Source organism: Callospermophilus lateralis, chromosome 2 (genome assembly GCF_048772815.1).
Source record: "Callospermophilus lateralis isolate mCalLat2 chromosome 2, mCalLat2.hap1, whole genome shotgun sequence".
NCBI classification, from domain to species: Eukaryota; Metazoa; Chordata; class Mammalia; order Rodentia; family Sciuridae; genus Callospermophilus; species Callospermophilus lateralis.
Genome location: NC_135306.1, coordinates 43,521,036 through 43,537,609, shown reverse-complemented (window position 1 = coordinate 43,537,609; position 16,574 = coordinate 43,521,036). Strand labels below are relative to the sequence as shown.

The 16,574-nt window shown below is 33.1% G+C and overlaps 1 protein-coding gene across 1 annotated transcript in view; it reads right to left on the bottom strand.

Moving 5' to 3' along the window:
* Positions 1 to 4,285: 4,285 nt before the first annotated feature.
* Plaa (phospholipase A2 activating protein) overlaps positions 4,286 to 16,574 on the bottom strand; it is a 30,007-nt gene continuing 17,718 nt past the window's right edge. The window contains exons 10-14 of the mRNA XM_076845931.2: positions 15,324 to 15,392; positions 11,998 to 12,069; positions 8,552 to 8,653; positions 6,749 to 6,913; positions 4,286 to 5,022 (exon numbers count right to left, since the gene is read on the bottom strand). Coding sequence (XP_076702046.1) covers positions 4,457 to 5,022; positions 6,749 to 6,913; positions 8,552 to 8,653; positions 11,998 to 12,069; positions 15,324 to 15,392 — 974 coding nt within the window. The 3' untranslated portion in view covers positions 4,286 to 4,456. The remainder of the gene's footprint in view (positions 5,023 to 6,748; positions 6,914 to 8,551; positions 8,654 to 11,997; positions 12,070 to 15,323; positions 15,393 to 16,574) is intronic.

Sequence of the window (16,574 nt, the reverse complement as noted above, 5' to 3'; positions counted from 1 at the left end):
AAATAGCTTCTTCACAGCAAAGGAAACAATCAGACTGTGAACAGGGCATACAGAATGGGAGAAAATCTTTGCCACCTGCACCTCAGATAGAGCATTAATCTCCAGGATATATAAAGAACTCAAAAAACTTAACACCGAAAAGACAAAACCCAATCAATAAATGCAAAAAATGAACTGAACAGACACTTCACAGAAGGCTTCCTTAAGGAAGTTCAGATTTGATACAATCAAGTCAAAAGAGCAAATACATATCACCCATGGAGTTTCTTGCCAAAATAACTTAATCTAACTAAGCCAGTTGCGATCAGTCAACAAATATATGAAAAAATGCTCAGCATGACTTGTAATTGGAAAAATGCAAATTAAACTGCACTGCGATTTCATCTCACTCTAGTCAGAATGGCAGCAATCAAGAATACAAGTAACGGGGGCTGGGGATGTGGCTCAAGTGGTAGCATGCTCACCTGGCATGCATGTGGCCCGGGTTCGATCCTCAGCACCACATACAAACAAAGATGTTGTGTCTGCCAATAACTAAAAAAAAAAAAATAAATATTAAAATTCTCTCTCTCTCTCTCTCTTAAAAAAAAAAGAATACAAGTAATGATAAATGTTGACAAGGATGTATAAATGTTGGCAAGGATGTGGGGGAAAAGGTACACTCATACATTGTTGGTGGGACTGCAAATTGGCAAAATGAAGATTCTTCAGAAAACTTGGAATGGAACCACCATTTGACCTAGTTATCCTACTCCTTGGCATATACCCCAAGGACTTAAAATCAGCATACACTAGTGACCTGGCACATCAATGTTTAAAAGCAGCTCAATTCACAATAGCTAAGCTGTGGAACCAAACTAGGTGCCCTTCAAACAGATGAATGGATAATATACACCTCAGCCCTTTTTGAGATAGGTTCTCACTTAGCTGCGTAGGCTGGTCTCAAAAATTATAATCTTCCTGCCTCAGTTTTCCAAATAGCTGGAATTACAGCTGAGTGTCATTGCACATTGCCTCTGCAATTTAATTTTAAGCAGTTTCAAAAGAAAGTTTACATGCAGAGAGAGAAAATATGACAAAACATTAACAATTGTAGATTATATAGTTCCTAACTTACAATGGTTCTACTTTTTTTTTTTTTTTACTTTATGATGATGTGAAAACAATAAGAAAAACTCTGCTTCATATTTTGAACTTTTCCCAGGCTAGTTTTATGTAGTAGACTACTCTCATGATGCTGGATAGGGGCAGTAAATTGCAGCTCCCAGTCAACTACACAATCATGAGAGTGAACACACAATACTCTACAGTTCACTGAGGTTGCTAAGCTATGATATTCAGCAGATTTGGTGTATTAAGTGTGTTTTTGATTTAAGATACTATCAATTTGTGATAGATTTATCAGGCTATAACCCTTCATAAATTGAAGAGTACTTTAATGTATGAGCATTTGCATTAAAAAATTAAAGGAAAAACTCATGGGAAAATGGTATTAACTATTAAAAGTTTTCAAATTGTATTTGTCATAACTATACTGCATAGAATTTTCTACATAAAAAATGAATTAAAATTTGAATAATTTTAAATTACTTTTTTAGAAGATTAACATTTTCTGATTTCAAGTGGATAATTTCTCTCAAGACCTCTAGGAATGATGATACATCACAAATAGTCCTCTATTCATTATATCATTTCCTTACAGAATAATCATAATGTACACAATGGTATTACTAAGGAACCTATCTCCAACTCATCCCCAGAACTATCTTTGAAATATTTTCAGATATGCGTCTTTTATCACTTAGGAAAATTATGAAATATATAACATTTAATCACATTGCTATTTGGTCATATATTGATTGCTATATCAAACTCAGCTAGTCATAAGAGAACCACAACACAAACATATGTATCTAAAAAGTGAATAATTATGAAATGAAGATCATAATTATGTCTTTTGCAGGCAATGGGGTCTCTTGTCCTTTTTTTGCTGGGGGGAGGTATTGGGGATTGAACTCAGGGCGCTTAACCACTCACTAATTTTATTTTGCATTTTACATGGAGATAGGGTCTCACTGAGTTGCTTGCGGCCTAAGTGGCTGGGGCTGGCTTTGAACTCACACGCTCCTGCCTCAGTCGCTGGGATTACAGACGTATGCCACCACACCCAGTGGCAATGGACTTTCAAATGCAATCTGAAGTATACTACTTGTTAAAGAGTTATTCCACTGGAGGTGATTTGGCCATGGGTATCAGTCTTAAATACATTCATTAAATTGATTCATCAATTACATGTACAAAACATATTCCTTGTGAAATTTGTCATAGCACTGCTTGATAGCAAAGAATTATAAACAGTGTCAGATAGTAGGTCATGGGTATATTCATATAATGAAACATTACATTTATTAATAGGTGGAGATATGTGTACTGTATGTTAAGTTTAAAAATCAGATCGAACAGTTTGCATGATACAAAAATGACACATATTTACATACATATCAATATGCCATAAGATATTAAAAATGGTTCTCTCTAGACAATAAGATTACAGGCAATTTTTATTTGGAGGGGTGAGGTGAATGTGTATTTTACTCAATGAATGTTTATTACTTTTATATTTAGAAATAAAAACATTAGGAGAATCACAGAAAAGTTTAAAGAAACGTAAAACCGTTAAAGAATAATTGAACCACTATTTAACACATCCTTCAAGTGGAATTATTTTTTTCCTTTTGCTAAACTGTATAAACATGGAATGAGATAATAAAAATGTTATAATATTTCACCATAGTAAAAGGCAAACAGTGTTTACAGTTTGCCACCCCTAAACTGTGTAGAGTGAACTCATATTGTTAAATAAGACTATGTCCAATTATTCAAGGGTACCTAGTTTTTCAAAATACTACAGCCAAATTGTACCTATAAATACATGGCAGACTTGACGTATTAAGAGGGCAGTGTATTGTAATGGAACCAGTCTATCCAGGTTAAATTCTTAGTTTTGTCATTTAAGTTTGATGTAACAATTTAAATCCTGATTCAACAAAAAATAAAGCATAGGCATCTGAGCTAGCAAACAATATTTAAAGTCCAGGTGCACACCAAGTGCACTTATCAAGGTACATTCCCCCTCTATTTACATTTTACTGATTTCCTTTTGATATCCAGAAGTTTTTCCTTGATTAATCTAAAGAATCAGAAACTTTTCTTCCCATGCTAGGAAAAAAGGTCCTTCTCAGAGTTCAATCTGGCATTGGCTAGGAAACCCCCATGGCAATACCACAGATGCTAAGAATGTTGCTCATGATTTTAGGCCAAGTCCTTTTGATGAAAACATTTCTCCCACATAAAAAAATAAAATTTGCTTAAGAAATTAGATTGTCTTAGACATAACCATTCATCTAAAATTAATGGATGGTTCTTTTAGTTGCTAAGATGTTCAGAAAGGATGTTCTTTGACCACCTTCTCTGAGAAATTATAGTACTTTTAATAGTTAACTCACTCTTGGGTTTGCTTTCTTTTCTCCTATCATGATTCATTCCATTATCTTTAGACTTGCAACAGAGATAATACCCTCATTTAAAGCTGGTTCGAGAAGTAAATGTCAAAGTGTGTAGTATACTGCGTGGGTCATATTGGAGGATCCAAGACATTAATTTCACACAACAGCCTTTAGACTTTCAAATAACATAGATTGATATAGGTTTGCTTACACAGTGCCTAATAAAATTGAACATGTTTTAAATAATGGAAATAACTGAAAGTAAACAAATATCATTGCTGGAATGAAAATGAAGCTATCTCAAACATGGAAGGGGAAAAGAAACTAGATGTAACCTATATGCAACTTAAGGCCTCTCGTCTAAATTGATATATGATCTAACTTATCTCATCAATTTGATTTTTCATCTAAAAATTAGCTAGAAAACAAATATACTTTCTATTTATAAATGACTTAAATCAAGAAATTATCTTTTCAATGTATAACAATATTTAAAAATTTATAGTAAATGCTAAAACAAAACCTTGAAATATGTCAGTGATGTTCATAGAACCCAACAATGAAAGTAATTGAAGAAGTTAAAATAAAAGATAACCACCAACAATTAACAGTTTAGTAAAAACAGATTATATAAATACAAGCCCTTGTATTCTTCCGAATGGTTAAGGTATGGAGAAAATGACATAGGGATGGTATTGTTGTTGATTACAGTTTTTTCTTAATTTGTTTCTATATTCTTGAAAATTTATCCACATTACACAGGAAAATCTCACAATTCATCAGTGCAAAAATTTTATTTCTCCTCTGTTTCCCCTCCTTGCCAGTTTACAAGATCTGAACTTTAACTTAATCCACAGTATTTTTTTTAATAATCTTTAATCAGTCATGAAAAATGTGAGAAAAAAAAAAAACACTAATCAATTTAAAATCTCAGCCCCCATTCCCCAACACTACAGCAAATTTAGGATAAGCCTACAGCATTCACTTACTTTAGCTGGTTCTGATACCGAGGCATACTTTTTTATTTGAGTATCAACACCTAAAGACTTGGCTAATTGTACAGCATTTGAATCATCACTGATAAGTGTCCCAAGAGCCACAAGAAGTCTAAAAGTGGCTTCTAGGTCTTGAACAACTTCCAAGATTGTGCTAATTACTGACAAGCATTGAGCTTTCCCTTCAATGTTATGGTCTTTATGAAAACAAACAGAATAGTTCAAGGTCAATGTAGCCAGAGCAATGTGAATGTTCTTATTGCTCCCTGATTTCAGTTCTACTGCATGGGACATCAGTGATTCCCTCTGGGACATCATGAGCTTTTGTCCTGCCTGGCCAACAAAGCAATTGCAAAAAGTCCTGAGAGCAAGCAGCTGGTTTGCTGGCTTTCCTTTAGGGTTCAGTAGATTGATAAGATGACTGCTGAACTGAGCCCCTTCCTTTTCATTGCAGAAGTTTTCATTCACACTGGGATGTTTAATTGACAACCGAAGAATGTCAAGTGCAGGGAAGACAATATCTATTAAAAAGAAAATTTCATTAATGTTTATGAAAATCTAGAAAATTCCTTTGAGTATTAATAAAAAAAAAAAACAACAACTTGTTTTTCATTGTGGTACTGGGAATTGAACCCAGGGACACACTATCACTGAGTTACAATTCCCAGCCCTTCTTATTTTGAGACAAGGTCTTGGTAGGTTGCCAAAGATGGCCTCTAACTTGAAATTCTTCTGCCTCAGCCTCCCAAGCATCTGGGATTACACACATGTACCACCTCACCTAGCTCCTATTAAGCTTTCTTAAAGGATTATTTCTTTCTGCTACAAAATTAAGATATACTCATCTTAGAAGATGTTAAAAAAAAAACCATATGCTTGCTCCACAAAACACATATTTTGGGAAAATACATTAGTTGGTTTTTCATATTTACTGAATTTGTTGCTATAAATCCAGATATGCTATAAAATAAGGTAATTTAGCATGACACACAGTAGTCAATAATGAACTGAATTAATGTAATGGGGATTTTGTTTATAAAATTCCTATAACAATACTAATGGGTTGAACAGGGAAAGTTTTTTAGAGAACAATTCAACCAACAAATGCCATAAGAATACTCATAGATTGGTGGGAGCTTTGTAATCAAGGGATTGGATAGATACATCTGAATTCATGCAATAATCTTGGCATTACTCCAAGTGAGAAAACGTGATATTTCTGATATTATATGCACCACAATATAAAAGTAGTATGCAGCATCATTTACAAAGGATCTTAAAAAAGATAAAGGATCTTCGAAAATAATAAGCCAATGAAAATAAAATCTAATAATGCTACAAGAAAAAAAAAATACAGTGGAACACAGTGAGCAATCAGTCAAATCTACCAAGTGGGACATTTTGTAGAACAAAATGACCTTTTATCCAATAAATCAATGACGTGAAAAAAATGGGGGAGAGGACCCTTTTGCAATTAAGCTGTAAATTGACATAATAGAGAGGTTAAATATCATATAGCAAGTGTTTGTAGCCTAAGATTAAAAATCACAAAAAATTTCTTGGATCACCTGCAGGGGATGCACAAATGCTGAAATGGTATACAAACTGTTGTATATACAGGAATCATTATATGACAGATATGACAGATTGAGGGTTTTTTTTTTCCCCCCATACTGGGGATTACACTCAGAGACACTTAACCAGTGAACCAAACCTCCAGCCTTTTAAAATGTTTTATTTAGTGATAAGGCCCCACTGAATATCTTAAGGCCTAGCTAAATTGCTGAGGTTGGCTTTGAACTTGCAATTCTCTTGCCTCAGCCCCCAGAGCTACTGAGATTACCCGTATGTACTACCATGCCTGGATACAGATTGAGAATTCTTAATCTGAAATGCAGAGTCTGAAATGCCAGGTTTTCAAAATGTATTTTGGATTTTGAATTTTCAGATTAAGGATGCTCAACTGGTAGTCTGTAAATATTTCAAAATCTGAAAAACTCCCAAATACAAAACATTTCTGGCTTTAAGTATTTCAGATAAGGTATACTCAGCTTGTACCTTCAGATTCTCATAAGGCATGTAATCAAAACAAGATTATGAATTACAATAATATAGTGAATCCTTTCTGTGAAGTTTACACAAATTGGATTCAAACTTCTCAGGTTAATTTTTATTTAATCTTGAAACACCAGTTGTAGGGATTGAAATAAAAGCTTTCTAGTTATATGTGGAAGAATGCTTATTTACCTTCAGGCCAGTTAATAGCTTTCCACAAAATCTGAAGTTGCTGGGCTGTGGGTTTCTCTGAAGAACTATTACATATTAGAGATAATATCTTTTCAAGAAGTACCAAATCATCCTCAGTTAACTTTTTCTCTTCAGGTGCAGTTCCATTAAGCTCCTTCAGTTTACCTAAAACCCAAAGAGAAATTTTCAGAATCCTCTTAACTACAATTAGCCAGATGATCATAAAAGGCATTTTTGTTTTCTTCAGTAAGAACATTCTACTGTATGACATTAAGACTTTTCTCAGCAATTGGCCTAGACCATGAAATAAAAATAAGGGTTGTGAGTATTTCTTGGCTAAGTACTATATGATTGAAAAAATAAAAAAAAGATAACTGTGATCATTTTAATTTTACCCTGTGACACTTTCTTAATAGAAAATGATATATTTTAATTAGTTCTAAAGTATACTGTATTTGTAACCATTTTTGAATGATTTTCAAAGCAACATCATGTTATATATACCCAAGTAAAAGTCAAACTCCTACTTCCCGAATGAGAAAATTTATAACAAATTTTTGGTCAAATTATGCCAACTTCTATGACTCAATGAAACAGTAAAGCATTAACTGACTTAAAATATACTGAGTTCAATATGCATATTTGACATACAATATTTTTAAAACTCAATAAAATATTACTTTGACTTTTGTGTTTATAATTTCCTTCAGAGTTATCACATGTATCTTTAATATGTATGTCCTTATTATCACAAAAACTTTGAGTCATCTAATACCATTTCTTCAAAAATTCTTACTCAGAATAAAAAAGTTCAAATTTCCATCACAGAGATTAAAGAACATAAACAAATTTTTATCAATCATAAATAGCCTTGGACCTATTTCATTACTCTTTGGTATTAAAAAATTTTAACATTAATATTCTATTTAAAACAAAAGTTATCTAAAGAATACCATATTTGTACAAAAATATATGTACAAAAGTGTGCATATATATTTTTCTTCAAAAAAATTAAGAAAATTGCTATCAATATCAGTGATTTTTACAAAGGTAACATGAAGGATAATAGCAACCAAAACACACAAACAAAAACCCTGCCTTATATTTAGGTACAAATGTTATATTATCTCAATTAATTCTCACCATACTCTTTGTGGTAGAGATAGTAATTTTCTTAGTCTGAAACAACACTGTTAATTTGTTTTGAGGGGAAAAAAACATGAAAGCAATCAAAATCATTAGAGCAATTTCATTTTTAGTGGACAATTAAAAATGACCATTTATTATTTTAATGAGCCACTAATTTTTAAAAAATAAGATCTTTGTGGGCAGGGGATGTGGCTCAAGCGGTAGCGGGCTCGCCTGGCCCGGGTTCGATCCTCAGCACCACACACACAAAAAGATGTTGTGTCCGCTGAAAACTAAAAAATAAATATTAAAAAAATTCTCTCTCTTCAAAAAAAATAAGATCTTTGTTTTTCAAATGCTTTACTCATTCACTTTCTTTTTTCTGACAACATGAAATGACTGTGAGGTGGAACTTACATTTTCCTCCTATAGTTTTATTCTCATTAAAGTCATAATAAAATATTTATCCTTTATTTGGTAAGGTATCTTACAAAGTATTAAGGGTTCATTACCAAATTTTACATTTGTAGTAAATGTAGCTGTATAATACCACAATAGAAGCCTCTATTCATACAAGTACCCAATTTCTCACATTTTAGAAAAACAGCTTTCACAGTGTTTCCAACAGTATGTGGATTGTGAAAAAAAAAATAATAATAATTAAAAAAGGCTTACCTAATATTTGTGTAGGGTTTGCTTGGTCAAAAGTGACAGCTTCTTTTTTAGGGAAGTAAATATTCACTGTTTTAGATGCAGCTGATCTGTAGGCACTATTCCCTATTTACAAAATAAATAATCATGACAATCACAAGGAATGATCAAAAATGAGATTTTCCTAAGTTTGTTTTTACAAGTACTGAGATACATAATTACTAGTGCATGTAATAAAAACACATAACTCAAAAAAAAAAAAGAAAGAAAGAAAAGAAAAAAAAAAAGCCTATCCACAAGAAATATTTGTTGATATAAAAATTTTTGCTTTGGAAAATGGAAGCTTACATGTAGAAGAAGGCCTTTAGTTTTTATATTTTCTACTTTCTGTTTTAAGGATTTAATTGAAATTGTGTATTTTTAAACGATCAAAAAATGCAAAACATAGGCTGGAGTTGGAGCTCAGTGGTAAAGTGCTGTGTAGCACACGTGAGACACTGGGTTTGATCCTCCTAAGCAACTACATAAAATAAATAAGTAAAGGTATTGTATCTGTCTAAATGCAAAACAATTATGAAACTTTCCACTCCTATCTTCTTTAACATAATGATCTCTCCTTTCTCATATCTTTTACTGTTTACTCCAAATGATAGTCATTGTCATTTTCTCTAATCACTTTCTATATCTTCTTTATAAATTCCCAAGTAGCAAATTCCTGTATTCTTTTAAACATTTTTATTTCATTAAGTCTCTATTTCAGTAACCAACATTCAGTATCTGATGATAAAGGCTGGCACCAGATGAAAATTCAGTAAATTCAATGGAATAAAATTATTTCAATGAAAGTATAATTTAAATCTAATTTATTTTATTTACTTACATTTTTTCCTATACTGGGATTTTTTTTTTTTTTTGAGAAAACAAAAAAAATGACACGAAAGAAATCAAAGTCAATTGAGCACTTTCATTGTTAGTGGACAATTAAAAATGACCATTTATTATTTCTGAGCCACTAATTGAAAAAAAAAATTTAATTTTTGAATTTAAAAAAACCCCAGAACCCAGGGACATTCTATCTCTGAGATATAGCCCCAGCCCTTTATTTATTTTTGAGATAGGGTCTCACTAAGATACCCAGACAACCTCAAATTTAGGATTCTCCTGCCTCAGCCTCATGAGTAATTGGGATTACAGGTGTATGCTACCTCATTTGGTTTTAATTTATCTTACTTAACATTTTAAATCTTTATTTATACTCCATTTTTGTTCTAATGTAAAACTAAGGTATTTTGCAAAAATTAGGACAGATTTAATATTCTGATTATATAAAGAATAAAAAGGAGTAAAGGCAAATAAAAATACACCAAGTAATAAGTGTACAAAATGAATTCTATTTGTTAAGTATAAAACATTCATTGATATGATCAAAGATGAACCATAAAGACACTACCTGCACTCCTGGTTGTTACAGTCTAGAAGCTGTGATAAGGACAGTACAAATATATATCCAAATAATTAAGTACAATAAAATTATCTGAAGGAAAAAAACAGAATTTAAAGAGAACATGATAGAATGGTGATATGGCAAAGGACACATATAGATGTGTGTAAGGGGGTGTTAAACAATCAATAACATAACAAAGCAAAGGGTTTAAGTATCCCCAAACAAAACTGTGTTCGAAGTTCCTGAAGTAGAAAGCAGCATACCATGCTCAAGAAACTAATGGTCAGTGTAGCTGGGGGGAAGAAAGGCAGAGAGGAATATAAAGGCAGCAGAAAATATTCAATGGGAAGCCACTTAAGAGTTTTTTTAATCAAGAAAGGGCAATCAACAGAGTGAACTATAAAAAAGATCACTGGTTGCAGTATGGACCACAGACCAGTTTGGAGGCATTTCATTAATCTAGGTGACAGGCTGGACTCAGGTATATAAAGGTCCAGTTTAGATACAAACTATTAAAAATTAACATCTGGAAAACGGGAAGGAACGTTGTTAATTTAAGCCTGTTTTTGTTACAATACATAATTTAGCAATTGTCAAACACATTCTACAAAAATCTGCTTACATAAATTTTGTTTTTTTGTCTTTTAATAATTCTAGGAGGTAGATATTATCTCAGCTTTGTAAATGAGAAAAGCAGAGGCACAGATACATCAAATAGTTTTTTCATGGTAAAACAGACAAAAAGAAGCAGATTTGAATCTAAGCATTCTCATTCAGGAATCCATAATTTTAATTACGTTATGCTTTAATATTGCCAACCAATGTTACTTCTAAAATTAAAAATCAGCTTATAAAATCATATGCCAAGCTATTCTTGAGTGATGACCTTATAGGAACTTCTTTTATGCTGCCTGTATAGTATGTGCTATTCAAATTATCATATACATATGCACATAAATATGGATATATATTCACATACATATCTATTATCACACAAAACATAAAATAGTAACTACATGGTAGTAATAGCAATTACATGCCCAGAGATCTGTCAACCTTGATAGAGAAGAATCACAGACACAGCTTTACATTTTACAGAAATACAGAAAACAGAAAAACATGCCTGCATATATTTAGTGATGAGTTGTATCACACTCTAGGCTAGATACTTAGGATAAAAAGACGTTAGTTGCTAAGAGGAAGGTCAAATATCTCACGCCTAAATCATAAAAACAAATTTTTTTTTTTAGTCTTCTTAAAGAAAACAATGGATAAGCCAGGTGTGGCATGCCTATAATTCCAGCAGCTTGGGAGGCTAAGGCAGGAGGATCAGAAGTTCAAAGTCAGCCTCAGCAACTTAGTGGAGACCCTGTCTCCAAAAAAAAAAAAAAAAAGAACTGGGGATATGGTTCAGTAGTTAAATGCTCCTGGGTTCATTCTCAGATACAGGAGAAAAAACAAATAAACAATGGATAACAATAAAGTGAATAATACTCTCAGCATATTAAGGAAGAATGAAGGAACAGAGATTGGAATAATTCTCAGATACAGGGGAAAAAAAACAAAAAAAACAAACAATGGATAACAATAAAGTGAGTAATACTCTCAGCACATTAAGGAAGCATGAAGGAACAGAGATTAGAATAAATATAGATTCTTCTAAGGGTAATGAGAAACCCAACTTACTACACTAGTTTTCAATTCTGGCTGCATATTAAAATCAAATTGAAAGTTTATAAAACTAACTTTGTCAAGGTCCTAACCTAGAGCAATATTAAACCACTGAGCATCTCTGGGGATGAGCTTGAGCTTATTCTTTTTAATAAGATGACTTAAAATGTGTAGTAAAAGATAATTTTAACAAAATTCTAAAAGCCAAGCCAAGAAAATTATTTACTATGAAAATATTTCTCAATCAAGAAAACAATACAAATTTTCTTAATTTTTCATTAAAAGTTTCAATGAATTCTAAAAATTAAGAGAAAGAGAAAAAAAAAAAAGAGAGAGAATTATTAAGAGTATATACCTGTAAATGGATCAACTCCAGTCATGTTAGTAGTGCTCATACTTGCAGAACCTGGCACATAACGACCAGCACCTGCAATGTAATAATACTCCTGGTAAGCAAAAGTAACTACAAATTTTAAAGTCCATACTATTCCTTCTTTACATAACTTATTTTTAGTATTAGACATACTTCCAGAATAGCACCTTTATATACATAATAAATGTGCTATAAAATTTAATACAGAAAATAGAGTGGTGCATTGCATATAATAAGTGCCCAATGAATGTTAAGTAAAAAAGTAATTTTAAAGCGACAAAATAAACATTGGATTCCTTATACATTATAATTATAGAAATTCAGGAAGTTACAAAAACAAGTGGATTAAAGAGAAAGCTTTCCAAAATGAAATGTGAACCCTATACTAAAAAAGAAAAGAATAAGGCTACCTTCGAGCACATAAGACAATTGGAAGAGACTTAGATAATAGTTAGGGGTGCTATGACAACAGCCCAGTTACATTTGAGACCATACTTGTGGCTGTCTTATTGAAGGAAGAAAGGAAGGTAGGGAGGAAGGAGAGAGGGAGAGAGGGAAAGAGCAGAATTAGCAAGAGTTGGAGATGTTCAGAGGACTGGATTAGCCTTTGAGTGAAGGAGAAAGATGAGCTCATGCTCCAGTCTGAGTTTGTATATAATGTAGGAGTTGCTATAATCAGTGTAACATACACAGAAAACATAAAAAAACTATAACAAAAAATAAAATCAAAAAAACAATAAACAAAAAAGCCAAGTGTGGAGGCACATGCGTATATCTGCAGGAGTATGACGCAGGAGGATTACAAATTCAATGCCAGTCTCGACAATTTTGTGAGCCACTATCTCAAAATTAAAAAAAAAAAAAAAAAAAAAAATTTTAAAAAGGGTTGGAGATGTACCTCCAGTGGTAGAGTGCTCGCTTAGCACATGAGGCCCTGGGCTCATTCTCCGTATTGCCAAAAATAATAACAACAATGAAATCACAGATAAGTAGATTTGTTGAGCATTAATTATGTCAGCCAGCATGGTAAGCATCTTATATGCACATTCATTCAAATATTAACTAAACAACATTATAATTCACCATATTTTAGGTTGAATAACTTGCCCAAGGCATTAAGCTATTAAAAGGCAGACTACAGTCCTACACTTTTCTAAATGTGTTTTCTGATCACCTGAATCAGTTACCTATTTAATAGGCAGATTCCCAGAGTCTACTCATAACATAGTACTCTAAATTGGTGCCTCTCTAGAAACAAATAGGGAACTTGTATAGATACATTAGAGCAAACCAGAACTAAGATCATTTAATCAGAATCCTTGGGTGAAGGATTAAAGCATAAGCATTTTTAATCTCCCCACTAATTGAGGGAATCAAAATCTCTGGAGGTACAACATTGGGGTAATTAATTTAAATACGTTTCTTAGATGATTCTAATAGATATAAGAAATGTGAGTACTGCAAAAATTAATAAGAAAAGAAAAATGAATTAGGGTTGATTTAAGGTGTAACCCATATGGGGAAATTTGGGGCCTCAATGCTATTTGGTAAAGTTGGGGGTGCAACATCAACAATAATAATATAGCTAATATATATTGATTCCTTATATATATATTTCAAGCATTTTTTTTAAAGAGACAGAGAGGGGAGAGAGGGGGAGAGGGAGAGGGAATGAGAGAGAGAGAGAAAAATTTTAATTTTTTTTTTTTTTTTAGTTTTCGGCGAACACAACATCTTTGTTTGTATGTGGTGTTGAGGATCGGGCCGCACACATGCCAGGCGAGCGCGCTACCACTTGAGCCACATCCCCAGCCCTGTATTTCAAGCATTTTGCTAAACACTTTATAAGTATTATGCCATTTAATTTTCATATCTCAATATGGTATGTGCTCTTATCTATTTTTTATATAAGTGTAGTTCAGTGATCGTAAAAACAATTCTCTTAGACATTTAGTATATTATCTGCATATCTATACAATTACTGCATTTTCTGTTACTGACACTGTGCAACAGTGAGACATGCTCTGGTTATGATGAATGGTTCCAGGAATTCCTTTGATATTGTTGGTAACAGAAAAAAGCCACCAGTGACATTTTTGGAACTCTGTTGGAATAATTTTCAAGGCATCACTGTTCCAGAACTGCTGATAAAGTCATCAATTATCCACTCTTCAGGTCTTTTGAAATTACATTATGTCATCAAAGACTTCCTTAATAGTCAAGGTACTGCCACATCATTTGGCTTGATAGTTGGTTATTTTAGTACACTGGCTATCAATGTATAGGGTGTAACTACTTTTGTCTGGGCCACCAGTTCATCCACAAGAAAAAGGAAGCTCATTGAGAGCAATTCACAATTTCAGGACACTGACCTAAGGTTGTGTGTTGGCCCAATCTATGGCTGAGCAGATCGTAGGGTGGTCATTTTTATAGCCCACAGTACTAAGACTGTAAGGCCAGTGGATTCCATAAAGGCTATGAATCTCTTCTCAAATTTGGTACATTGTCCAAGAACTCGGCCTGAAGATCCAACAACAGCATCACAAAAGATTATCAAGAGCCATTCTGAAATACAGACTTCTTCAGCTGCATTAAAGTCCAACTCTGGTGATTTTTTTCCAGTAGTATTGACACTGAGGCTTGCATACCTCAGTAAATAATTTACTCTCATGAGATACAAAGACACTTCAAAGGCTTCAGGAAGGCCATTAATAATTTACATTAGGAAGACTAATCCTGGGCAGTCAGGTGAAATGTCTCCTCCCACGCTAAGTCAAAATATGCCTGGGCTGACTTCTTGATTGCATTGCTCCATCCAATATCAGGACTCACACAGCTCCTTCTCTGCTTGTAACTGGTAGCATCTCACCAATGATGGCACTCATGCTGTGTCTTGGTTGATGGGCTCCCCTATTATCTAATTTCACAGATAAAAAAAATAGGCTGAGATAGGTTAAGTAACTTGCCAACTCCTCATAGCAAGTAAGTGGTAGAGCCAGATTTTCAACCAAGGTCTGTCTGACTCTAAAACCTATATTCTTGTACTATTCTACTCTCCTGGCAGGAAGAACCATGGGAGAAAATGATGGGTTCTAAAAATAGGATATTCAAGAATCATAAAGAGATCCACAAAATTATTCCAGGAAAAAGCAAAAATTAGAAGTTAAAGAAAAGGAGATCTATCAAAATTGAAAATATAGTTAAGGGAAATTATCAGTTACTAGATAATACCTCTAAAATGTAAAACCACATAATGCAAAATGCTTTATCTATGTGGTAAAGAAGAATATGTTAAAACTGCATCCCACCTGTAAAAGGATCTGCTGTTGGCATAGTGTTGGATGATCCTGAAGAGCCTGGAACATACCGACCACCACCTGTGTGTACAAAATAAAGGAAAAGCTGACATATACCAAAATTCTGAATTTCATAAACAGCATAATACTTACATTAGAAAAACCCAAACTTGTAGAAAAGCTGAAGAGCAAAGCTGTCACATGAATACAATAGAGCATTATGGCTGGGGAGAAATTAAAATTTTAGCGATTCTCTTAAGTTTTGTTTTCTTAAACTTTAATGCTTTTTTTTTTTTTTATCTTGGCCCCAGCATGTAAATATTAAAATAACTGGTATTCTAAAATAAAAAGAATTGCAGGTGATCTCTGACCTAAATAATATACACATATAGTAAATTCCTGTTCCTATACAAATTCACTAGAATTCCTGCTGTTGCTGTTGCTATCAAAACCACAGGCATTGAATGTTAATCTTTTAGAGAAGCTCTGGTTCATTAATTCAGGTGTCAAACAGTAGACTCAGTTCCAGAGATCCAGCAAGGAACAAAAATTGCTTGTATCCAATGAAGCTTATACCTAACTAGTGGTGGAAAGAATTACAAAGGTTAAGAATGCTACCAAAAAAATATTTATACATTTACAAGCATACAACATATAAGAATACACGTTGTGTTAGTAGCTCTAGGGAAATAATCAAGTTGTCCACAAAAAGATATGTAAGAATGTTTATAACATCTGGGAAGAGCAAAATAAGCCAAAGAGTTGCTAGGTTTCCAGGCACAACCAACTGCCTTGATACCTGCCCTCATCCCACAAGATGGCTTAACCAGCAATGCAGGGAGAGTTTATTTAATTTTGAGAGTTCATTCTTTTGATCTGAGGCTGAACTTTCAACAAGAGAAATATCCAGGCACTAAGCATCTAATTTTTTTTTTCTTTTTGTGTTAACTGCATGTATTTGGAGGGCTAAATCATTTTTAGTTCAGTAGTAAATTACTTTGTAAATTCTGTTTAAGTCAACATGCAGGTGAGATTAGTTTTATTTTTATAAATGGGCAATCTACATTGGGTTAGAAGAAGAGAGAAAATTTGGAAACATGGAGTACTCAAAAGAGAAGAACAGATCTATGTAAGAATTTGAGACAGGAAGAGGCTATGGATTTTTGTAGATCAAGGGACTCACTACCATGTGAAAAATCAAGTCAGTAGGACAATGGGGAGCTAGGGATATAGCTTACTAGCAGAGTACCTGCCTAGCATATT